Source organism: Sceloporus occidentalis, unplaced genomic scaffold (assembly GCF_023333645.1).
Source record: "Sceloporus occidentalis isolate IW3139 unplaced genomic scaffold, rSceOcc1.0.p SCAF_10, whole genome shotgun sequence".
Taxonomy (NCBI): Eukaryota; Metazoa; Chordata; class Lepidosauria; order Squamata; family Phrynosomatidae; genus Sceloporus; species Sceloporus occidentalis.
In genome coordinates this window covers 17,194,267-17,211,221 of record NW_028316990.1, presented here as the reverse complement: position 1 = coordinate 17,211,221, position 16,955 = coordinate 17,194,267, and the positions used below count along the sequence as shown (strand labels likewise).

Below are 16,955 nucleotides of genomic sequence, written 5' to 3'. Positions count from 1 at the left end.
CTAAAACTAATGAGTCTCTGTAGCTGTGATGACTTTGTCCATTTTCCCTTTTATACTATGCATAGATTATTTGTGCATATATTGCTATGCATATTATACTTATGCATATTCTGCCAAAAGGTTTTCAGAAGTTTACAGTAGATACCTGGGGCACTCAAAATGACTCCCCATATATATATATATATATATATATATATATATATATATATGACGCTTTCCCACAGTTAAGTTTCCATGGGCATCAGCAAAATGCTGGTGAAGTAGCTTACCCAATATATCAAGGAGGGTTTTTCCAAGCTCCACACTTTTCCTTAGTCTGTACAGTAAGCCACCATGTATCTTGTAGAGATAGAAACTGTGGAGGGAGGTTTGCACATGACCCAGCCTCCACATGATCACTCTTCTTTATGCACTGATGATGAATAGTAAGATCCTATGAATTCCCTAAAATATGGGTAGCTTGAACCTTGTCCACATATTCACCATTAATTTATTTATTTGAATTGTAGCCATGGCTTATTTTCAGTGTTCCAGTTAAAAGATTTATTAAGGCAGGAAGAATATGAGATCATAAGGGCTTCACAATATAGTTTCATCCCATGCAGTAGGTAACCTTTCCAAGCCACCTTTGTCTTGAGATTAGTATTGTCTTTGCTATTTCTATTAAGGAGAGCAGGGAGTTATTTATATAAAGGGAATGCTATTACTAAAGCATGACTCGCTAAACATGATCCATTTGGCATGCCAACTCGGTTGTATTGTGCCTTGAAATAAGCAGCTTAAAAACCAATGCTGACTAAGTCTGATTTTTATAAATGCTACATGATGAGTGCAAACAATGCCGTAAGGCCTGCATCTTAAAACTGGTGATGTTGATAGATATAAAAAGTCGATCTATTGTGGGTGCGTGTGTGTACACATGGGCCTTCAAGCTATTGACTTATGGTGACTCCACAGTGTTTTTAATAGACAAGGAATACTTCATTTGTCATTGCCTATCTCTAAAAGATAACCTACAGCACCTGGGCTTCCTTGATGGTCTCCTAGGTTAAATGGATAAAGAGAGAATTTATTAATCAGGACTGTCCCTGCCATATTTGTTTGGTCTTCATTCTTAAATAAACTTAAATAATATACTTTATAGGCAGGTCTGGGCAACATGTAACCCTCCCAAGTTAGTTTGTATGGCCCTCAGGTTCCCATCCAAGCTGAGGATCTCTTTAGGTCACAATATTGTTACACACACAACAAAGAATTTTTCCACCTCTTTTTTCTGCCAAAGCCTTCATGCCTTTATGCTTGGAAACCTTTGTGAGCAGTGCCTTTTCCATTAGGAGAGCTGCAGTCAAGAAATCAGAAGGAGACTAGGACTTGGAAGGGCAGCTATGAAAGAACTGGAAAAGATGCAAACACATAACTCAGAACACTAAAATTCAAAGATATAGCCGTGTTAGTCTGTAGACAATAGGAACATGTGATACACAGTATTTCTTAAGTCAGCTACAACAATTGTTATCCACCTGCTCTTACCATAAATAATGATGCAGAAAGCATGATTAGCATCTGTAAAGAATGTTACTAGAAGCTACATTATTTAGAGAAATAGAGAACAATAGAAAGCGGAAGGAACTGTTGACAGAGGTATTGTGTTATGTGGTGCATACACAAATCTCACTGTTATCCCTCAGTATGTTCCCATGTTGTTCAAAAGTATGTGTGCAGTAGCTAGCCACAGGCCCTAATGAATGCACCTAGTGGATGGATACAAATAGATGGCTGTCACATTTACACTTTAAAGATGTATAATTAAACCAATTTAGGTGTATACCTAAAAAGTTATGCATGAAGAGAGGTAGTGTTAAGCCAATGTCTACAAGTTCTTCAGATCCCATTCATTTTGACATGGCAGTGGAAGAAAAGAAATAGGTGTGTACATCATGGAACCCACAACAAATTATTGGTCATGTCGACCTTCATTCTCTTTAAAATATGTAGATCTCAAGAGATTAATTTTAATGTATTCTGATTTTGTGGTTTAGGCATTTATTTGGAATTGGTTATTCAGTGGCAGAACTGAAAACCAGTCTATTGAACGTTAGGATCAATCTGCAGAATGGATATGTTTCATTTGACCCAAGTGGCACCATATTTGTAGAGATCAGACTTCATGCATCTTTTTTCTCCAAGGAGAATCTAGGACTTTGGTTGTTGTCACAGCCATCTGAACACTGTTCCATGACTATTTCAGCTTTCGGGGGCTCTCTTCATTGTAAGCTTGGGTTGCAGGGCAGATTTTTTTGGGGGGGAGGGGAGAATAAACAGCTGGCCACAAACAGTGTATTCACTCGAATTAGTCCCAATATAACAAACGGAATGAGAAAAAGAAGTGTGCGCATGTGCGTACATCACAGACAGATAAAAATATTCAGGCAAAATTTAGATGTGTTTCCTTTTCCCAAACGTGAAACTCAGTGTTTTCCTGTCTATGACTTATTAAGTCTCCTCCTGTCTTCTCCTTCTCCTTCTCCCCAATGAAGTATGAATCAGAAATTGAAAAGAATTCGGTACCTAATAGCTGACTTTAATCCGTATTTGGCATCCATCACAATACTGTAGATTCATTCAGGGTTCTAGTTCCTTGACACTTCAGTTCTGGTCCAAACTACTCATTTCAAAAAGAGCCAGTTCTCTAAGCCTTTTCCAAATCTGTGTTCTGTTCCATTTCCTGTTAGACGCACCTAAGCCACCCACAGAAGACGCATTTGTTCTTTCTGATGAATATGGAAGTTCGGCACGGTTGAAAAGATCCCTCATTAAACATCAGAAAGGTGGAGCTTTGAATGTTGAAACTCTGGTTGTGGCTGACAGGAAAATGCTGGAGAAACACAGCAAGGAGAACGTTACCACCTACATCTTAACGGTGATGAACATGGTAAGGATGCATGTGTGCTAAATGTACTCACACTCATTAGTTCAATTTAGTGATGATAAAGTTGGGAAAAGAGAGTGGTTTGAATATTGGGCTGAGATTCTGGGAGACCAGGGTTCAAATCTCCACTCAGCAATGGAAACCCACAAGTGACCTTGGTCATACTGTCTCAGTCTCAGAGCAGGGCAATGGCAAAATAAACCTTGCCAAGAAAACTCTAGAAGCTGATTTGGGTGAACATGACAAAAACACCTTGTTCATTGTACAAAATGTACTTTGCTCACAGTAAGCACACAAATTTTGGAAAATGTTTTTCTCCTTGCAGTACTCAAAGAGTATTCCAAGCATAGGGGGCTATTGCTGCACCTGAACAGTAGGATCCGGTCACTGCGTCAGTGTTATCTTTACAATTGCGCATTGAACAAATTTGGCAAAAGTCTGGGAAAATGTGCAGCGAGGCCAAAGGCAGGAAGGAACATGGCACAAAGAAAGAAGGCACAGAACAGCACCGAAACAAAACAAAGTTTCAACAAAGGGAGTATTTTTTCCCCCGTCGCTAATTTGATGTGTTGCGCCCAATGCGCTCCTTTAAGGAGACAGATGGAAATGAGAGAATCTTTGGCAAAAAAGCTTGGTTAAAAGCTGGCTGATAGACTTAACATAGCGAAGATAGAGTGAAATATATTTATGGAGACGTGTTTTTCTTTCATAAGCTATTTCCTTTTCGCAGCAGTCCTTGGCCTGGTCTGTGCGTAGCTTTTGTACTTTCAAGGAGCTGTGTCATTTTGAATTAAAGAGCACAATGCCGTCAATCGCAAGGCCTTGTTCAAGCGATTAAGCCCTGCTCCGGTGTGAGGAAGGAAAGGAGGTTATGAACTTGCTCCCTCTTCCCCTCCTGACCTCTCTCCTTGCGTATGCTGGCTTGAGCGTTGCTCAGAAGTCTGAATGCCTACTTCTCTGGAAATAAGTCCAGTCAGCCCTCATTAATGAGAGATGGTATACAGACAGTTGGACCTCAAGATCGAGCAAAAGGGGGAGAAGATGTGGGTTATGAAGCAACACCAGCCACTATGCTGAGTCTCAGTTTGCTTCCAGCCATAATTCCAAGTGCTTCTCTTGACCTATAAAGTTTTTAGAAGCTTATCACACACATTTTAATCCCTGTTATGGGCACTGGAAGGGGATGCTCAGGGATGCGCGCAACCGAGAAAAAATAGATTTTATCGCACAGCAAGTTGTCCTTGAAAGGGCCCCGTTCCGTCCCCCAGCACCAATTTGTCCCCATTCAGTGCTGAGGGGTGCCATTTTCCTCGGTCGGAAGACTTCCGACCAGAACATTTAATGCTCCTCAGCACTGAATGGGGACAGCTTGGCACCAGGGGTTGGAACAGGGCCCTTTTGAGGATGATTTGTTGTGTGATAAAATCATTTCCCCCCCCGGCCATGCGCATCCCCAAGCATCCCCTTCCAGTGCCCATAACAGGGGGGAAAGTGTGCGAGTAGCTTTGTATTATCTTGGGAGCAGTCTTCCTGAAGACTATATTCCATATGAACGTGTCTCTTGATACACATCTTGAACATGATGCTTTGGTCCCTCTGAATCACATTTTGCTGCAGAATCTACACAAAATTTAACGTAAAGGGTAGATAATCTGTAGCATTTTCAGCTGAACAGACTTAATCTCCCATGTCAGCCACTTTTCACATAAAGCTTATTTTAATGAATACACAAAAAAGCAGAGAAAAAGAATTCACCCCAGTGGTGACAAATTTATCCATTTGCTTTTGCCTTTGTGGTACTTATTTGTATCCAATGGAGTATATAGGGACAAAATACGTCCCATGCTATTTTTTCGTGGGTTATGATGTGGCAATACAGATATTATGTGCTCTGGTTGTCAGGAAGTTGGCCCTGTTAAATACCTACATTGTGGTCAGACAAAAAGTTGTACAAGTTGTTCAGTTCCTCACTTGGCTATGAAACCCACTGAGTGACTTTGGACAAGTCACATGCTCTCAGCCTCAAGGGAAGGCAATGGCAAACCTCCTCTGAACAAATCTTGCCAAGAAAGCCTGATGATACGTTCACCTTTAGATCACCATTAGATGGAAGCAAACTTGTAGGCACACAACAACAACAGAGGTAATGGACTGTGCCCTTACTACTAGTTTTTATCCTTACTGTTTCTTTTCCTTATTTTTCCTTATTTTCTTATCCCTATAAATGCTTCACATAGGTATCAAGTCTTTTCAAGGATGGTACAATTGGAAGTGACATCAATATTGTGGTTGTGAGCCTTCTTCTTTTGGAGCAGGAACCTGTAAGTGACATGCCATTCTTAAGTCAGAATGTATTCTTTATCACAGTTGTGTGTGTGTGTGTCACATACAAGCCCTACGGAAGCATGTATTGAATTTGCATGGCATTGTAAACCACCTGTTAACAACAACAACAAAAAACCCTCTTGGATTTAATATAACGTGTCAAGAATTTTTAATGTTCATTCAAGCTCCAAAATGCTATTGCACAGAGTGAGTCAGAGTACACTCAGGACCCAAGATGAGACTTTATCACACCCAACTTTTATAGTCCTATAAAAATACAGCACTCCATAGTTAGAAGCCCCTTCAGCAACACTCAAAAGAGACATTTCCCATTAGCTTCCAAGCATTCTTTCTTGTTTTGTTGCTGGCAGTAGCATTTTCTGTTTGTCTATGGATTATTTGTAGGGCGGACTGGTGATCAACCATCATGCAGACCAGTCATTAAACAGCTTTTGTCAGTGGCAATCAGCTCTGGTTGGAAAGAATGGGAAACATCACGATCATGCCATCTTGCTTACTGGATTTGATATTTGCTCCTGGAAGAATGAACCCTGTGACACTTTAGGTATGCGAGGAAATATTCACTGGTAAAATGGTGTTCTTGTTCAGAGGGAAATAATATGTTTCGTCAGGTCTGAATGATAGACAGCAGCCTAAAGTCAACATTAGTAAATACTCCAATGCTGTTGGTTGGTTGGTTTTCGGGTGGTGTTTTTTGTTTAGTTAAGATAACCAAAAAAATGGCTGTGCAAGTAAGTTTAGAGAAGATGAAAAGGGGATGGGTGAGTTTGCTTCCAATAATATTCTTTATGGGTTTGGAGAATGTCTAGTATAACGTCTGACGTGGAATTTGCACATTTGCTCTAGCACACAATCCTAGACACATGTGTAGCTCCAAACGCATCTGTAGTCTGTATAATGTTAAATGGATTTTAGGTTTCAGACTGTTTTTTTTACTTCTCAACAACTGTGAGGAGAAGGAGTCAGCATCAGGTCTGTACATTTCTAGTGTCACAATCCTAATTTTATCTGCCCCATACTCATATGAGCTCCAAGAGCAGTTTTAATTGAAACAAATGGAATCTTCTTTCCCAAGTTTATTGCAGGATGTGGGGGTGAACTGCATGCACCCCACATATGCAGTAGTCCCAGTTCTGATCAAGAAGTAAAAAGCTGGGCACATGTATAGTGCATTTTATAATGATTGATACGCTCTTTCATAGAATGAAGGAGAGAGTATTTGTTCTTTCTGTCCTCTTTTTTCCTACTGTCTTTCACAATGTGAAACACTATTTTGGATTGTTCGTACCAAGTATTAGTGGCCCCATACAGACAGGCCAAAATAAAGCTGCTTTGGGTCACTTTAAATGATGCATGCATCCTAAGAGTCCGGAAGCTGCCCCAAAGCCACATTCCAGTCCTAAGGACTGGAGTACAGCGTTGGCACAGCTTCTGGACTCTTAAGACCCATGCATCATTTAAAAAGCACATCTCCAAAGTGACCCGAAGCAGCTTTATTTTGGCCTGTCTGTATGTGGCTATAGTTTGGTAAGCCAAAGGCAAATGCTCTCTGAACCAAGCTTGCCAAGAAAACTGTATGATAGGTTTGCCTTAGGGTTGCCATAAGTTGGAAATGACTTGAAGGCACACAACAACAACAACAACAACAGCAACAGCAACAATGAAGCTTTTATAAACTTGGCCACCATGTAAGAAGTGCTGGTATTATTAGCAGTATTTTATACTGCTGATTTATTGTCACTGCCACAAAATATTTCATATCCTTCCAAATACGATGCTCACTGTATTGGCCAGCTAGACATTGATGGTTTGGCACACCTGTGAATCTCCCATATTAGCCAAGGGAGGTGTGTGCCACAGGCTGACATGGTTATGTGCACATCACAGCCCATTGACTAATATGTCTAATATGGGCCTAAGTGACCATGTTTCCTTTTCCCCATCCATGGCAGGGCTGGGAGAACCAAACCCCTGTGGTTGAAAAGAGCATGCTTTAAAACAAAACTAACAAGAATGGTGTGAGGCCGATGGAAAGAGTGAGTAACTGGGATTATGAGAAAATTGCCAATAATTTTAAAATGAACTTCCTTACTTTTTTTTGTAAAAAAACCTGCTTTTGTTTAAATTGAAAATTTTGCAAGATGTACAAATCTAATATTTACAGCTATCTGTAATCTTATCTGTGTTTCTCTGGCAGGAATGGGAACAGAGTAAGGCTTGGCACTGTGATGGATTCATGTATTGCCTGATTTTGAAGTACTGAGCTTTAGGGAGATAAGATATATGCACAGGTTAAAAATAATGTGTTAAGTGCAAGAGGAATAGCTGGGAATATGAATTTGTTCAGTTGTGCTGTGAGGGCTCAAGAAATGTGAACTGCCAAAGCAGTTCAGTAACCATCCGAATGTTTATGAGTTTTTCTATTTTGGCTAAAATGATATATGCACAAAGATGGAAAGAGACACCAATTTCTTTGCGAGAAGATTTGTTGTTAAAACTGCAGAAATTGATAAATTGGCTGTCTTGATACCTGAGAATATTCTGGAGCACTTTAAGAAGGAATGAATGATTCGTTCTATAAGGGAAGTTTTGTTATGGTTTTACATCTTTAGAAAAGAGATATGTAAGAAGAGGTTTTTCAAGTTTTATATCTTTAGTTATTCCTGGGTAAGGATTTTTATCTACAGTAAGACAATATGACTGAGATTATTTAAGTATTATATAGACTTTTGAGTAAACTAAGAGGAGATAGGTAAGTATTATAGAATACTATAGTCAGATATAGTGGAAACCACTTTTTCCCTGTTTCTTTTCTTTGGAATGGGATTTTGTTTCTTAGTTTTAGAATTAAATTAAGATTATTTTACTGAATAATCTACATCTTTTGAAGTTAGATTTGTTTTTCCCATGTATGTTTTTAGATATAGAAAATTAGAGTGCATTCGTCTGTTTTCGGTTGTTTAAATAAAAAGAAATATTTTTTGGGGAAAGGAGCGTCTTTATATTGATGAGATTTCTACTCAACAGCATAATTGCTATTATGATTAATCTGGTTTCCAGGGCAATGAAGTGTGAAAAGGGAAATGAGAAAGTAACACAATGATGCCACTCTTTCACAGGCTTCTCTTGTTGCTGTGTGTCTTCAAGTCATTTCTAATGTACAGTGACTCCAAGGCCATATCTCAGGGTTTTCTTGGCAAGATTTACTCAGAGTGGGTTTTCCATTCCCTTCCTCTGAGGCTGAGTGGAAGTGACTTTTCCTAAGGTCTCCTAGAGAGTTTCCATGGCTGTGTCAGGATTCAGACCCTGATCTCCAGGATCACGGTCCCAGTGCGCAAGCCACTACATCATGCTGGTTCTGCCAGGTTTCTCTAGCAATGATCAAATCAGCAGGATGAGGAGATGTCTTCTTGTTTTGGACGGACACTGTGCTTGGGGAATCTTCAGTTTAGTCATGTTGTTTCAGATTTTGAAAATATCTCTGGCACTCTTTTTTTCTTTCTGGCTGACCTTCAGAAAAGAGCTGGCGCCCCTTTTTAAAATAGCTTTCCCAGCTGACTGGACTGATGTTGAGTCAGCAGAGAAAATGAGCCTGTGTTGGTTTTGCAGGCCAGCTGCTGCAGACAGAATGCATTTTTCTTGGATCGGGCCCAGCATTACCATGTGTATAAGGATTTGTCTTGTTTATTCCTTCTGCATGACAAAACTAAATATGCTCTGAATTCATACATAAAACATCTCTGCCTGCGTCTCTGTATGAGGTTATGAAGCACAATACACACACACACAGAGTGTTGTTGCTTTCTTCCGTCACTTTGCCATTCCCCATCACTTCTTGGCAGGTTTTGCTCCCATCAGTGGAATGTGCAGCAAATACCGCAGTTGTACCATCAATGAAGACACCGGTCTTGGTTTGGCGTTTACTATTGCTCATGAATCTGGACACAAGTAAGCTATTTCTCGTGAGTCTTTCTTCGTACAAGCTTCTAAAGCATGATGATGATGATGAGTACCATAAAAGTTTATATCCCACATGTTCATTAAAAATGCTCCTTGGTCAAAGCAACCTTACAGTTGTATCAATATTGAAGATATAGTCATATGTTTGATTAACAATTTTTTGCTTCTAACACAATTGGTTAGCCTTCCCAGTATGCCTTCACAGTGGGCCCTTGATATCTACTAGGGTTTAGTTCCATGATCCCTGGTGGATACCAAAATCTATAGGTGTTCAAGTCCCATTAAATTCAATGATGTAGTAAAATGGTGTTCCTTATATAAAATGGAATCTGTATTTTTAAAAACATTTTCAAGCTGTGGATGCTTGAATCGATGGATCAAAACTCTGTGGATATGGAGAGATGACTGTGATATATCCGTTATTATATACAGATAACTTTATATGAGGTTTCTGCTACCAGGTTTTGCCTGTTGTTGTTGTTGTTGTTGTTGTTGTTGTTGTTGTTGTTGTGTGCCTTCAAGTTGTTTCCAGTGTATGATGACCGTAATATGATAGCGCAGGGTTTTCTTGGCAAGATTTGTTCAAAGGAAGTTTGCCATTCTACCTTCCCTTGAGACTGAGAGCATGTGGCTCACCAAAGGTCCCCAGGTGGTTTCATGGCTGAGCAGGGAATCGAGCTCTGGTTCATTGGCTTTATTTCCAAAGGATTCTTTTGATTTGAGCTTAGAACTCCTGGGGGTGAACTTTCAAAAATCCACAATTGGATTTCTTACATACTTATTATATGCGCTCTTATTCTTTTGATGGTTGCGCATTTAGCATATAAGATAAATTGACTATTTTTTCCCCAATTTACTATTTTACATGTGGTGTTTTGTATCTACAGTTTCCTCCCTGACCTATTTCAGAAAGGGATTGATGGATGATGCCTTTAAACAGTTTAACATTTGCCATGACATTAGCTGTGGCACTGAGCATGAAGGCAAGATTAAATCTAAAATTCCCATTGTACAGGAAACTGTATAGAAATACATCCCACATAGAAGCTCCCCTTTGTTTGCTGACAGTTCCATTCAGCTCATCCCCTTTTGTCAATAGCCATGCTGCTGTCATCCCATTCACGTGTTACATGAGTCTCTGATTCTGCATGACTGCTTGAAGCTATTCAGTTGTCATTGTGCAAATATGCTGTAGACCATCAGCTGTGACCTCATGTCTACCAAGAGTGGCCCCTTTGGCAGACTGCTGTCCATCTGAAAGGAAATGAGGACTTAAAGGCTCATCCTAAAAGCAGGAATAATTTTGCCTAGGATTTCACTGAGGGAGGGACAGAATGGGAGGGAGAAAAAAAAGTCAAAGAAATTACAATATTCAGAACAGTACCTCTCCGCCTGTGTGCAGGTGTACATATTTTCAGTGGTTGGGAACGTGGTTGAAGCAGAGGTACAAAAAGTTAGTATGTAACTACAGCCTTTTCTTTAAAACTGGCTTCCCCTGCCTAAAAGAAAGTCTGTTTGGTCCAGCTGATGGACTGATCCTTGCATGCAGTAGTATTGCCTCCTCCTCAGAGGATGGGCAGACTGGTCCAGATGGACAAAATATAATCCAGGAATCATATTATTTCCATTTTCCATCAGTCCCTCTTTTCTAGTTTAAAAAATACTGGAAGCCTCTGGTGTCATTTAAACACAGCCTTGTTCTGCACCGTCGAACATTTAATAATCACCCATTTCTCAAAACTCGAAGTGGGCATCAATCTCACTTCTCCTGGAAGGTCTCAAGGCAGAATTGCCTCCCAGATCTTGCTTTTCTTGGCAGCTCCTCCTCCTTGTCCAGGATGCTTATAAATGGTTTGAGATCACATTGGGATGGAATGCTCCATCTATTGAGATCAGTTACCTCTCAGCTTGCCCAGCCCATGATATCCATTATTGTGCCCTATGGAAAGAGATGCTGTGCAAAAATAGATTATTTTAAACTTCAACTTTATTTTCTTCCCGTTTGATGAGATTTGGGGGATTTAGTTTCTCATCCCCTATAGACACACGAAGCTCATTGGGTGTCTCTGAATCACTTATTTTCAGGTTTGTTTTGAGAAGTAAATAGGGAGAAAGAGAACACTATCTCATGCTCATTGGAATGGAATGGACAAATCAATAAGATGAGCGAGAGAGGAGGAGGGGTGATGGATGGATGGATGGATGGATGGATAGATGGATTGATTGATTGATTTGGGGACTTTTCCAGTAAAAGTGGCCAATTTTTATGGGTTTTTTTTCTGAGCATTTTCTCCCTTTTTCTCTTATAACCTTTGCAGCTTGGCATAAAAATGCTGATATCCGAACAGGAAGGATTTATGAAATGCCGTCCAAATATATATATATATATATATATATTGGAAAGATTGCAGTACTTTCCTTTGGCAATAGCTGTTCAAAATTTCCCCCATTGTCATTTTTCCAAGCATGTGCCTTTTCAACTGTATAATATGGGAAATTGGCAGCCATGGCCAGATGCCTGCAGGCAGATGATCTTTAGAAGTGTTGCCTAATGATCCTATTAGCAGATAGATAGTAATTACAGATGGGAGGGCACATTTGAAACAAATAAAGGAGGGTTTTTTTTGTCAAATAAATCATGTAAGGCTTAATAGAACTTCCTTCCCTACGAAAGGCAGGATAGGACAAAGAGGCTCAAGTTGGATAATGAAAAGCAAAGGCTTTACAGATGGAACTCTGTAGCAACCTAGATTTTACAGCGTACATTTTGCATTTAAACTACAGCTCAACTAATATTATCTCCAAAGATGTTCCACCATATTTGTGGCTGATTAAATTGGTGGACAAATTTACTAAACATTCTTTGAGAGGGATATTTTTCCCTCTGATATGGGGCTCTTAATGTCTAATGGCAATGGCAGCTATTCTTTCTTTCCCCCAAACTTGTCCGTACATGTATGTGTGTGTGTTTTGTTAATGATGCCACAGTGGCAGTCATGTGGGAAGCCTGTCTGCCATTTTGTAGTCTCCACAATGCCCCAGCGCCAAACCATGTAGAACATGGTAGCAGAAAATGACAGCCACTCTAAATGAATGGTGGAGAATATTCAACACTATGACACTGGGAAGAATTTTGCATGTTTAAAAATGGAACATCTGAAACCATATTAAAATTGTGGTAATATTTTGATTCAGATGTCCTCTATGTGCACATACAGTTTTGTGTTTTAATGTATATATCTTTGTATCCAAAGATTCCTACCAATATCTGTGATCATCGGATGAAAGGACTCTTTCCATCAAATTGAGTCCTCTCTTCAAGTAGGGAATCTTTATGTCTAAAGGCTGGAAGATTTGATTTCAGGGCCTGAACAGACAGATCAAAATATTTTTTGGTGGTTTTTTTGGGCTATGTGGCCAAAATAAAGTTGTTTGGGTCACTTTGGAGGTATGCTGTTTAAATGATGCATGCATCCTAAGAGGATGGAAGCTGCATCAAAGCCATGCTCCAGTCCTAAGGACTGGAGCGTAGCTTTGGCACAGCTTCTGGCCTCTTAAGATGCATACGTCATTTAAACAGCATACCTCCAAAGTGACCCGAAGCAGCTTTATTTTGACCTGTCTGTTTGGGCCCTGAATCTACTTTCAGATCTTGTTTGGTGCTTTGCAGTATGGTGATTAATAATGACTTACAATCAGTGAACATGGCCATTTCCCAAACTGCTCCCCCAAAGATCTGTGGTACAGTGGGCCATTGCTATCTGTTGGGTTTTGGTTCCAGCAACCAGAGTGGATATCAGGTGTCAAAATCTGTGGCTGCTCAAGTCCCATTATGCCATCAGAATCAGAATACCATCACATTTGTAATGGAAATTTTTGAAGAATTTAAAATGTTTAAAAGTGGAACATCTGAAGTCAGATTACAATGGTGTAGTGAGACGTTGTCCACTATATACAATAGTGAAATCAAGGTTAGTTTATTGGGATGTATACATATAAAATATTTTTCAAGTTTTGGATGGGTGAATCCATGGATAAAGAATCCATGGATATGGAGGGCTGACTATATGCTGTCTTTGGTCACTCTTCCTTTCTTATCAGGAAAGGATTAAATAGATGGGATATATGTATCTCCCTGTGGCATTCATATCTCGCACATTACATAATGCATATAATGGCAAAAGGAAGAATATGCAGCCTGAAACACAAGGAGGATCACAATTTGTGAAATATATAAATGAAAATGAAAATTCTGTCTCTGCACTGTTTTGTGGTCCACTTGTATTTTCTTTTGGGCATGTTCCATTAATAGCTTGCAATAATGGCATCCCCTTATTTGCCTTTTTATGTTGTGCCATTTGTAAATTTCTTTCTTTCTTTCTTTCTTTCTTTCTTTCTTTCTTTCTTTCTTTCTAGCTTTGGTATGATTCATGATGGCGAAGGAAACCCCTGCAGAAAAGCTGAAGGTAACATTATGTCTCCCACTCTCACTGGAAACAATGGCGTTTTTTCTTGGTCAATATGCAGCCGGCAGTATCTTAACAAATTTCTCAGGTAGGTCTAAAGGGAGATTAGTGCTCTGGTCCTATAGCTGCTGCAGTCTTTTGTGTCTCCTTTTCTTGTGGATGGGGGCAGTTAACAGCAACAAGCCCACTAAAGTCCTAACAGACCTTACAGTTGTTGTTTCCTGCTATTAGCATGCATTATAAATAAAGGTTATTATTATTATTATTTTATTATTATTATTATTATTATTATTTTTATTACCGGTGTATAATCATGAATCATAGAGCAGCGATAAGAACAAATACTCTGGCCATAGCTGTTTTTGTTTGTTGCCTTCCTCAATTGCCCACCCCTGATTTAAGTATTGTATTTTATGTCTGAGATTGCTACAGTGAAGAAAAGTTAATCATTTATATCTTTGATCCTTTGGAAAGGCAGTATATAAATAAAATTTATTATTATTATTATTATTATTATTATTATTATTATTATTACCAAGTGTCAGTCTTTTTTTAAAGACTTGCTGTTCAGGAATAATGGGAGAATTTTTAAAATTTCTGTCTTTTAAATTGGGTGGGGATGGGGTTGCCAGTGCTTTTGGGGTGCATTTGACCTTCTTGTGGATAAAGGATTTACAAATAAGATTGGAACTGGATAGCGCACTGTGTGGTTCTGAATTACATAACAGCAGCATAATGATCAAGTAGATCATTAATAGATGCCTTTCTTCCTTAACAGTACAGCTCAAGCAGCTTGCCTGATAGATGAACCGAAGCAAGCAGGACAATACAAGTACCCCGATAAACTCCCAGGGCAGATTTATGATGCCGATACACAATGCAAATGGCAGTTTGGAGCAAAAGCAAAACTATGCAACCTGAGTTTTGTGAAGGTACCTCTCTTTTTTTGTGGTAACTTACAGATAATGTCAGAACTTGCACCAGGCAATAACAGTGTGCTATAGATGAGAGGTTTATGAATGAGTGGAGGGTTTCCAGTGAGCTTCAGGGTCTTATGCTCTATTTCTAAACTGTAAATTGCTTGGCAAAGCCATCACTTGCTTTGAAGGTGTGGGCTTGGAGGGAAGTCAAGGTGGGCCAGCATGGCTGCAGGAAAAGAATGTGCTTTCAGGATGTGGGATTTAATTGCAAGAAACCAAGGAACTGAGGTAGGAAGGTGGGAGCATTTTCAAGCTTCATTATGAATCAAATGTGGTTTTAGCATGCAATCCTAGACCTGGTTTCATGGTATAACTCCCTCTGAATTAAATGGCCCTACCTATGAGTCCACATGTATATGTTTATGTTCTTAAGATTTAGGTCCAAAACACACTGCAGAAATAATCCAGTTTGAGACCTCTTTAACTGCTCTATCTTAATGCTAGGGAATTCTGGGAATGGTAGTTTTGTGAGACATTTAACCTTTTCTGCCAGAGAGCTCTGGTGCCACAATAAACTATGGCCTAGTACAGACGGGTGAAAAGCACTGGCCTGGGACTGATTTTAGGGCTCTGGAGGGCTGGGCCTCCTTATACGCCCAGCCCTACTAGTGGTGCCCGTGTGTCATCTTGCTGTGGATCTGCCCACATATGGCATGCGACAATGACGCATGGGCATCTGCATTCCCAAATGGCGCTTGCTGGAAGTGGCAGCATCATTGCACACGAGCACCATTATGGTGTTCCGGCTTCTTTTTAGGGAGTGCGTTGGTGCTGTGCTGTGTGGTTGGTGCGGCACCGATGAGGGGCAAAGACGAGTGGCATGGAGCTGCCTGTATGTATCCCCCCTATGATTCCCAGAATTCCCTAGCACTGAGCCAGGCAGTTAAAGCGGTCTCAAACTAGATTAGTTCTGCAGTGTTTTATGTATGTCATACATGCATACCTTGATGCAGTACCCATCAAACTCACAGATACATGACCATGATTACAGTCAAAGACCAGTGTGTGCCATTATGAAGTATAAAATAACAGTGTTTGGGGCAGTCATGCTGGCCACATGACCACCAGAGCACTCCTTGGACAACGCTGGCTCTTTGGCTTAGTTACGGAGATGAGCACCGCCCTTTACAGTTAGTTATGACTAGAATCATAGAATCATGGAAGAGTGGAATAGACAGACAGACAGACAAGCAGACAGACAGAATGAATTCCCTAAAGCTGCAAGAATGCACCAAAGTGGTCATGAATGATTTTATATAGTGAAATCAGAGGCAGAGTTAATGCAGTTTGACACCGCTTTAACTGTCATGGCTGATTGTTATGGAATTTGTCATGGCACCGAAGCTGTCTAACAGAGGAGGCTCAATATCTCCGAAACTCCAAACCCTAGAATCCCATAGCACTGAGCAATAGCAGCTAAAGTGATGCCAAAGGGAAGCAAAGAAGCTCTCTGCTTTTTACTGATCTCATTATTTGTACTAAAAGATCCTAGGAATGAAAATGTTGACTTAATCCAGACATGAAGCCTAATCATGGAATTTTTTAAATAAAAAAAATATTTCAGGATATATGTAAGTCATTATGGTGCCATAAAGTAGGCCATCGATGTGAGACAAAGTTTATGCCAGCTGCGGAAGGAACCTCATGCGGGATAAGCATGGTGAGTTACAAGTCTTTCTAGAAGGAAAAATATGTCTTTGGCATAAACATCATTTAACGATAGGTTACTTTCAGATAAACATGTATCAGATCTAGTTGGGTTCTTTTTGGTCCAAAACATGATCAGCAGAATAGCATGGTGCTGCTCTTGTATCTTGAAATATAGCAATTCAGAAAGAAAGCTGTAATTTCTTCAATTTGATATGCTTTTTCCTGGTGCGTATGAATTTTTCTTTCTATGAGGAAAAGAAGCATTGATATATGGGATCATGAATCACTTGTGGTCAGAATGGATCAGATCAAGAAATTATTGATTATCTGTCCATTCATTTTGTATCCCACCTTCTCCCAGTGTGGGAATCCATCTGTGTCAGTTGAGAATAAAATCATGTTCACATTAGCTACCCCAATCGTTCATTTGTTCTTTCTCTCTCCTGCCCTATATCTAAGGATCTCATGGCAACATACAGTAAAACCAATTTAAACATTTAAGACAGTTTAAAACAGAATAATCTAAACAAACTAAAAACATATTAAACAAACTGGCAAGTTAATACAAGACCCTTTAAAATCTTGTAACCATTGAAGATAATTGATGTGCATTTGCAGATAGGG

General features: G+C 39.7%; 1 protein-coding gene across 1 annotated transcript in view; it reads left to right on the top strand.

Annotated features, from left to right (window-relative positions):
- Positions 1 to 16,955, top strand: part of LOC149305984 (A disintegrin and metalloproteinase with thrombospondin motifs 18-like) — a 68,475-nt gene that overhangs the window by 24,888 nt on the left and 26,632 nt on the right. Inside the window, exons 5-11 of the mRNA XM_089540395.1 lie at positions 2,733 to 2,932; positions 5,167 to 5,250; positions 5,660 to 5,819; positions 9,118 to 9,223; positions 13,652 to 13,789; positions 14,480 to 14,633; positions 16,246 to 16,341. Of these exons, the coding sequence (XP_089396521.1) occupies positions 2,733 to 2,932; positions 5,167 to 5,250; positions 5,660 to 5,819; positions 9,118 to 9,223; positions 13,652 to 13,789; positions 14,480 to 14,633; positions 16,246 to 16,341 (938 nt within the window). The remainder of the gene's footprint in view (positions 1 to 2,732; positions 2,933 to 5,166; positions 5,251 to 5,659; positions 5,820 to 9,117; positions 9,224 to 13,651; positions 13,790 to 14,479; positions 14,634 to 16,245; positions 16,342 to 16,955) is intronic.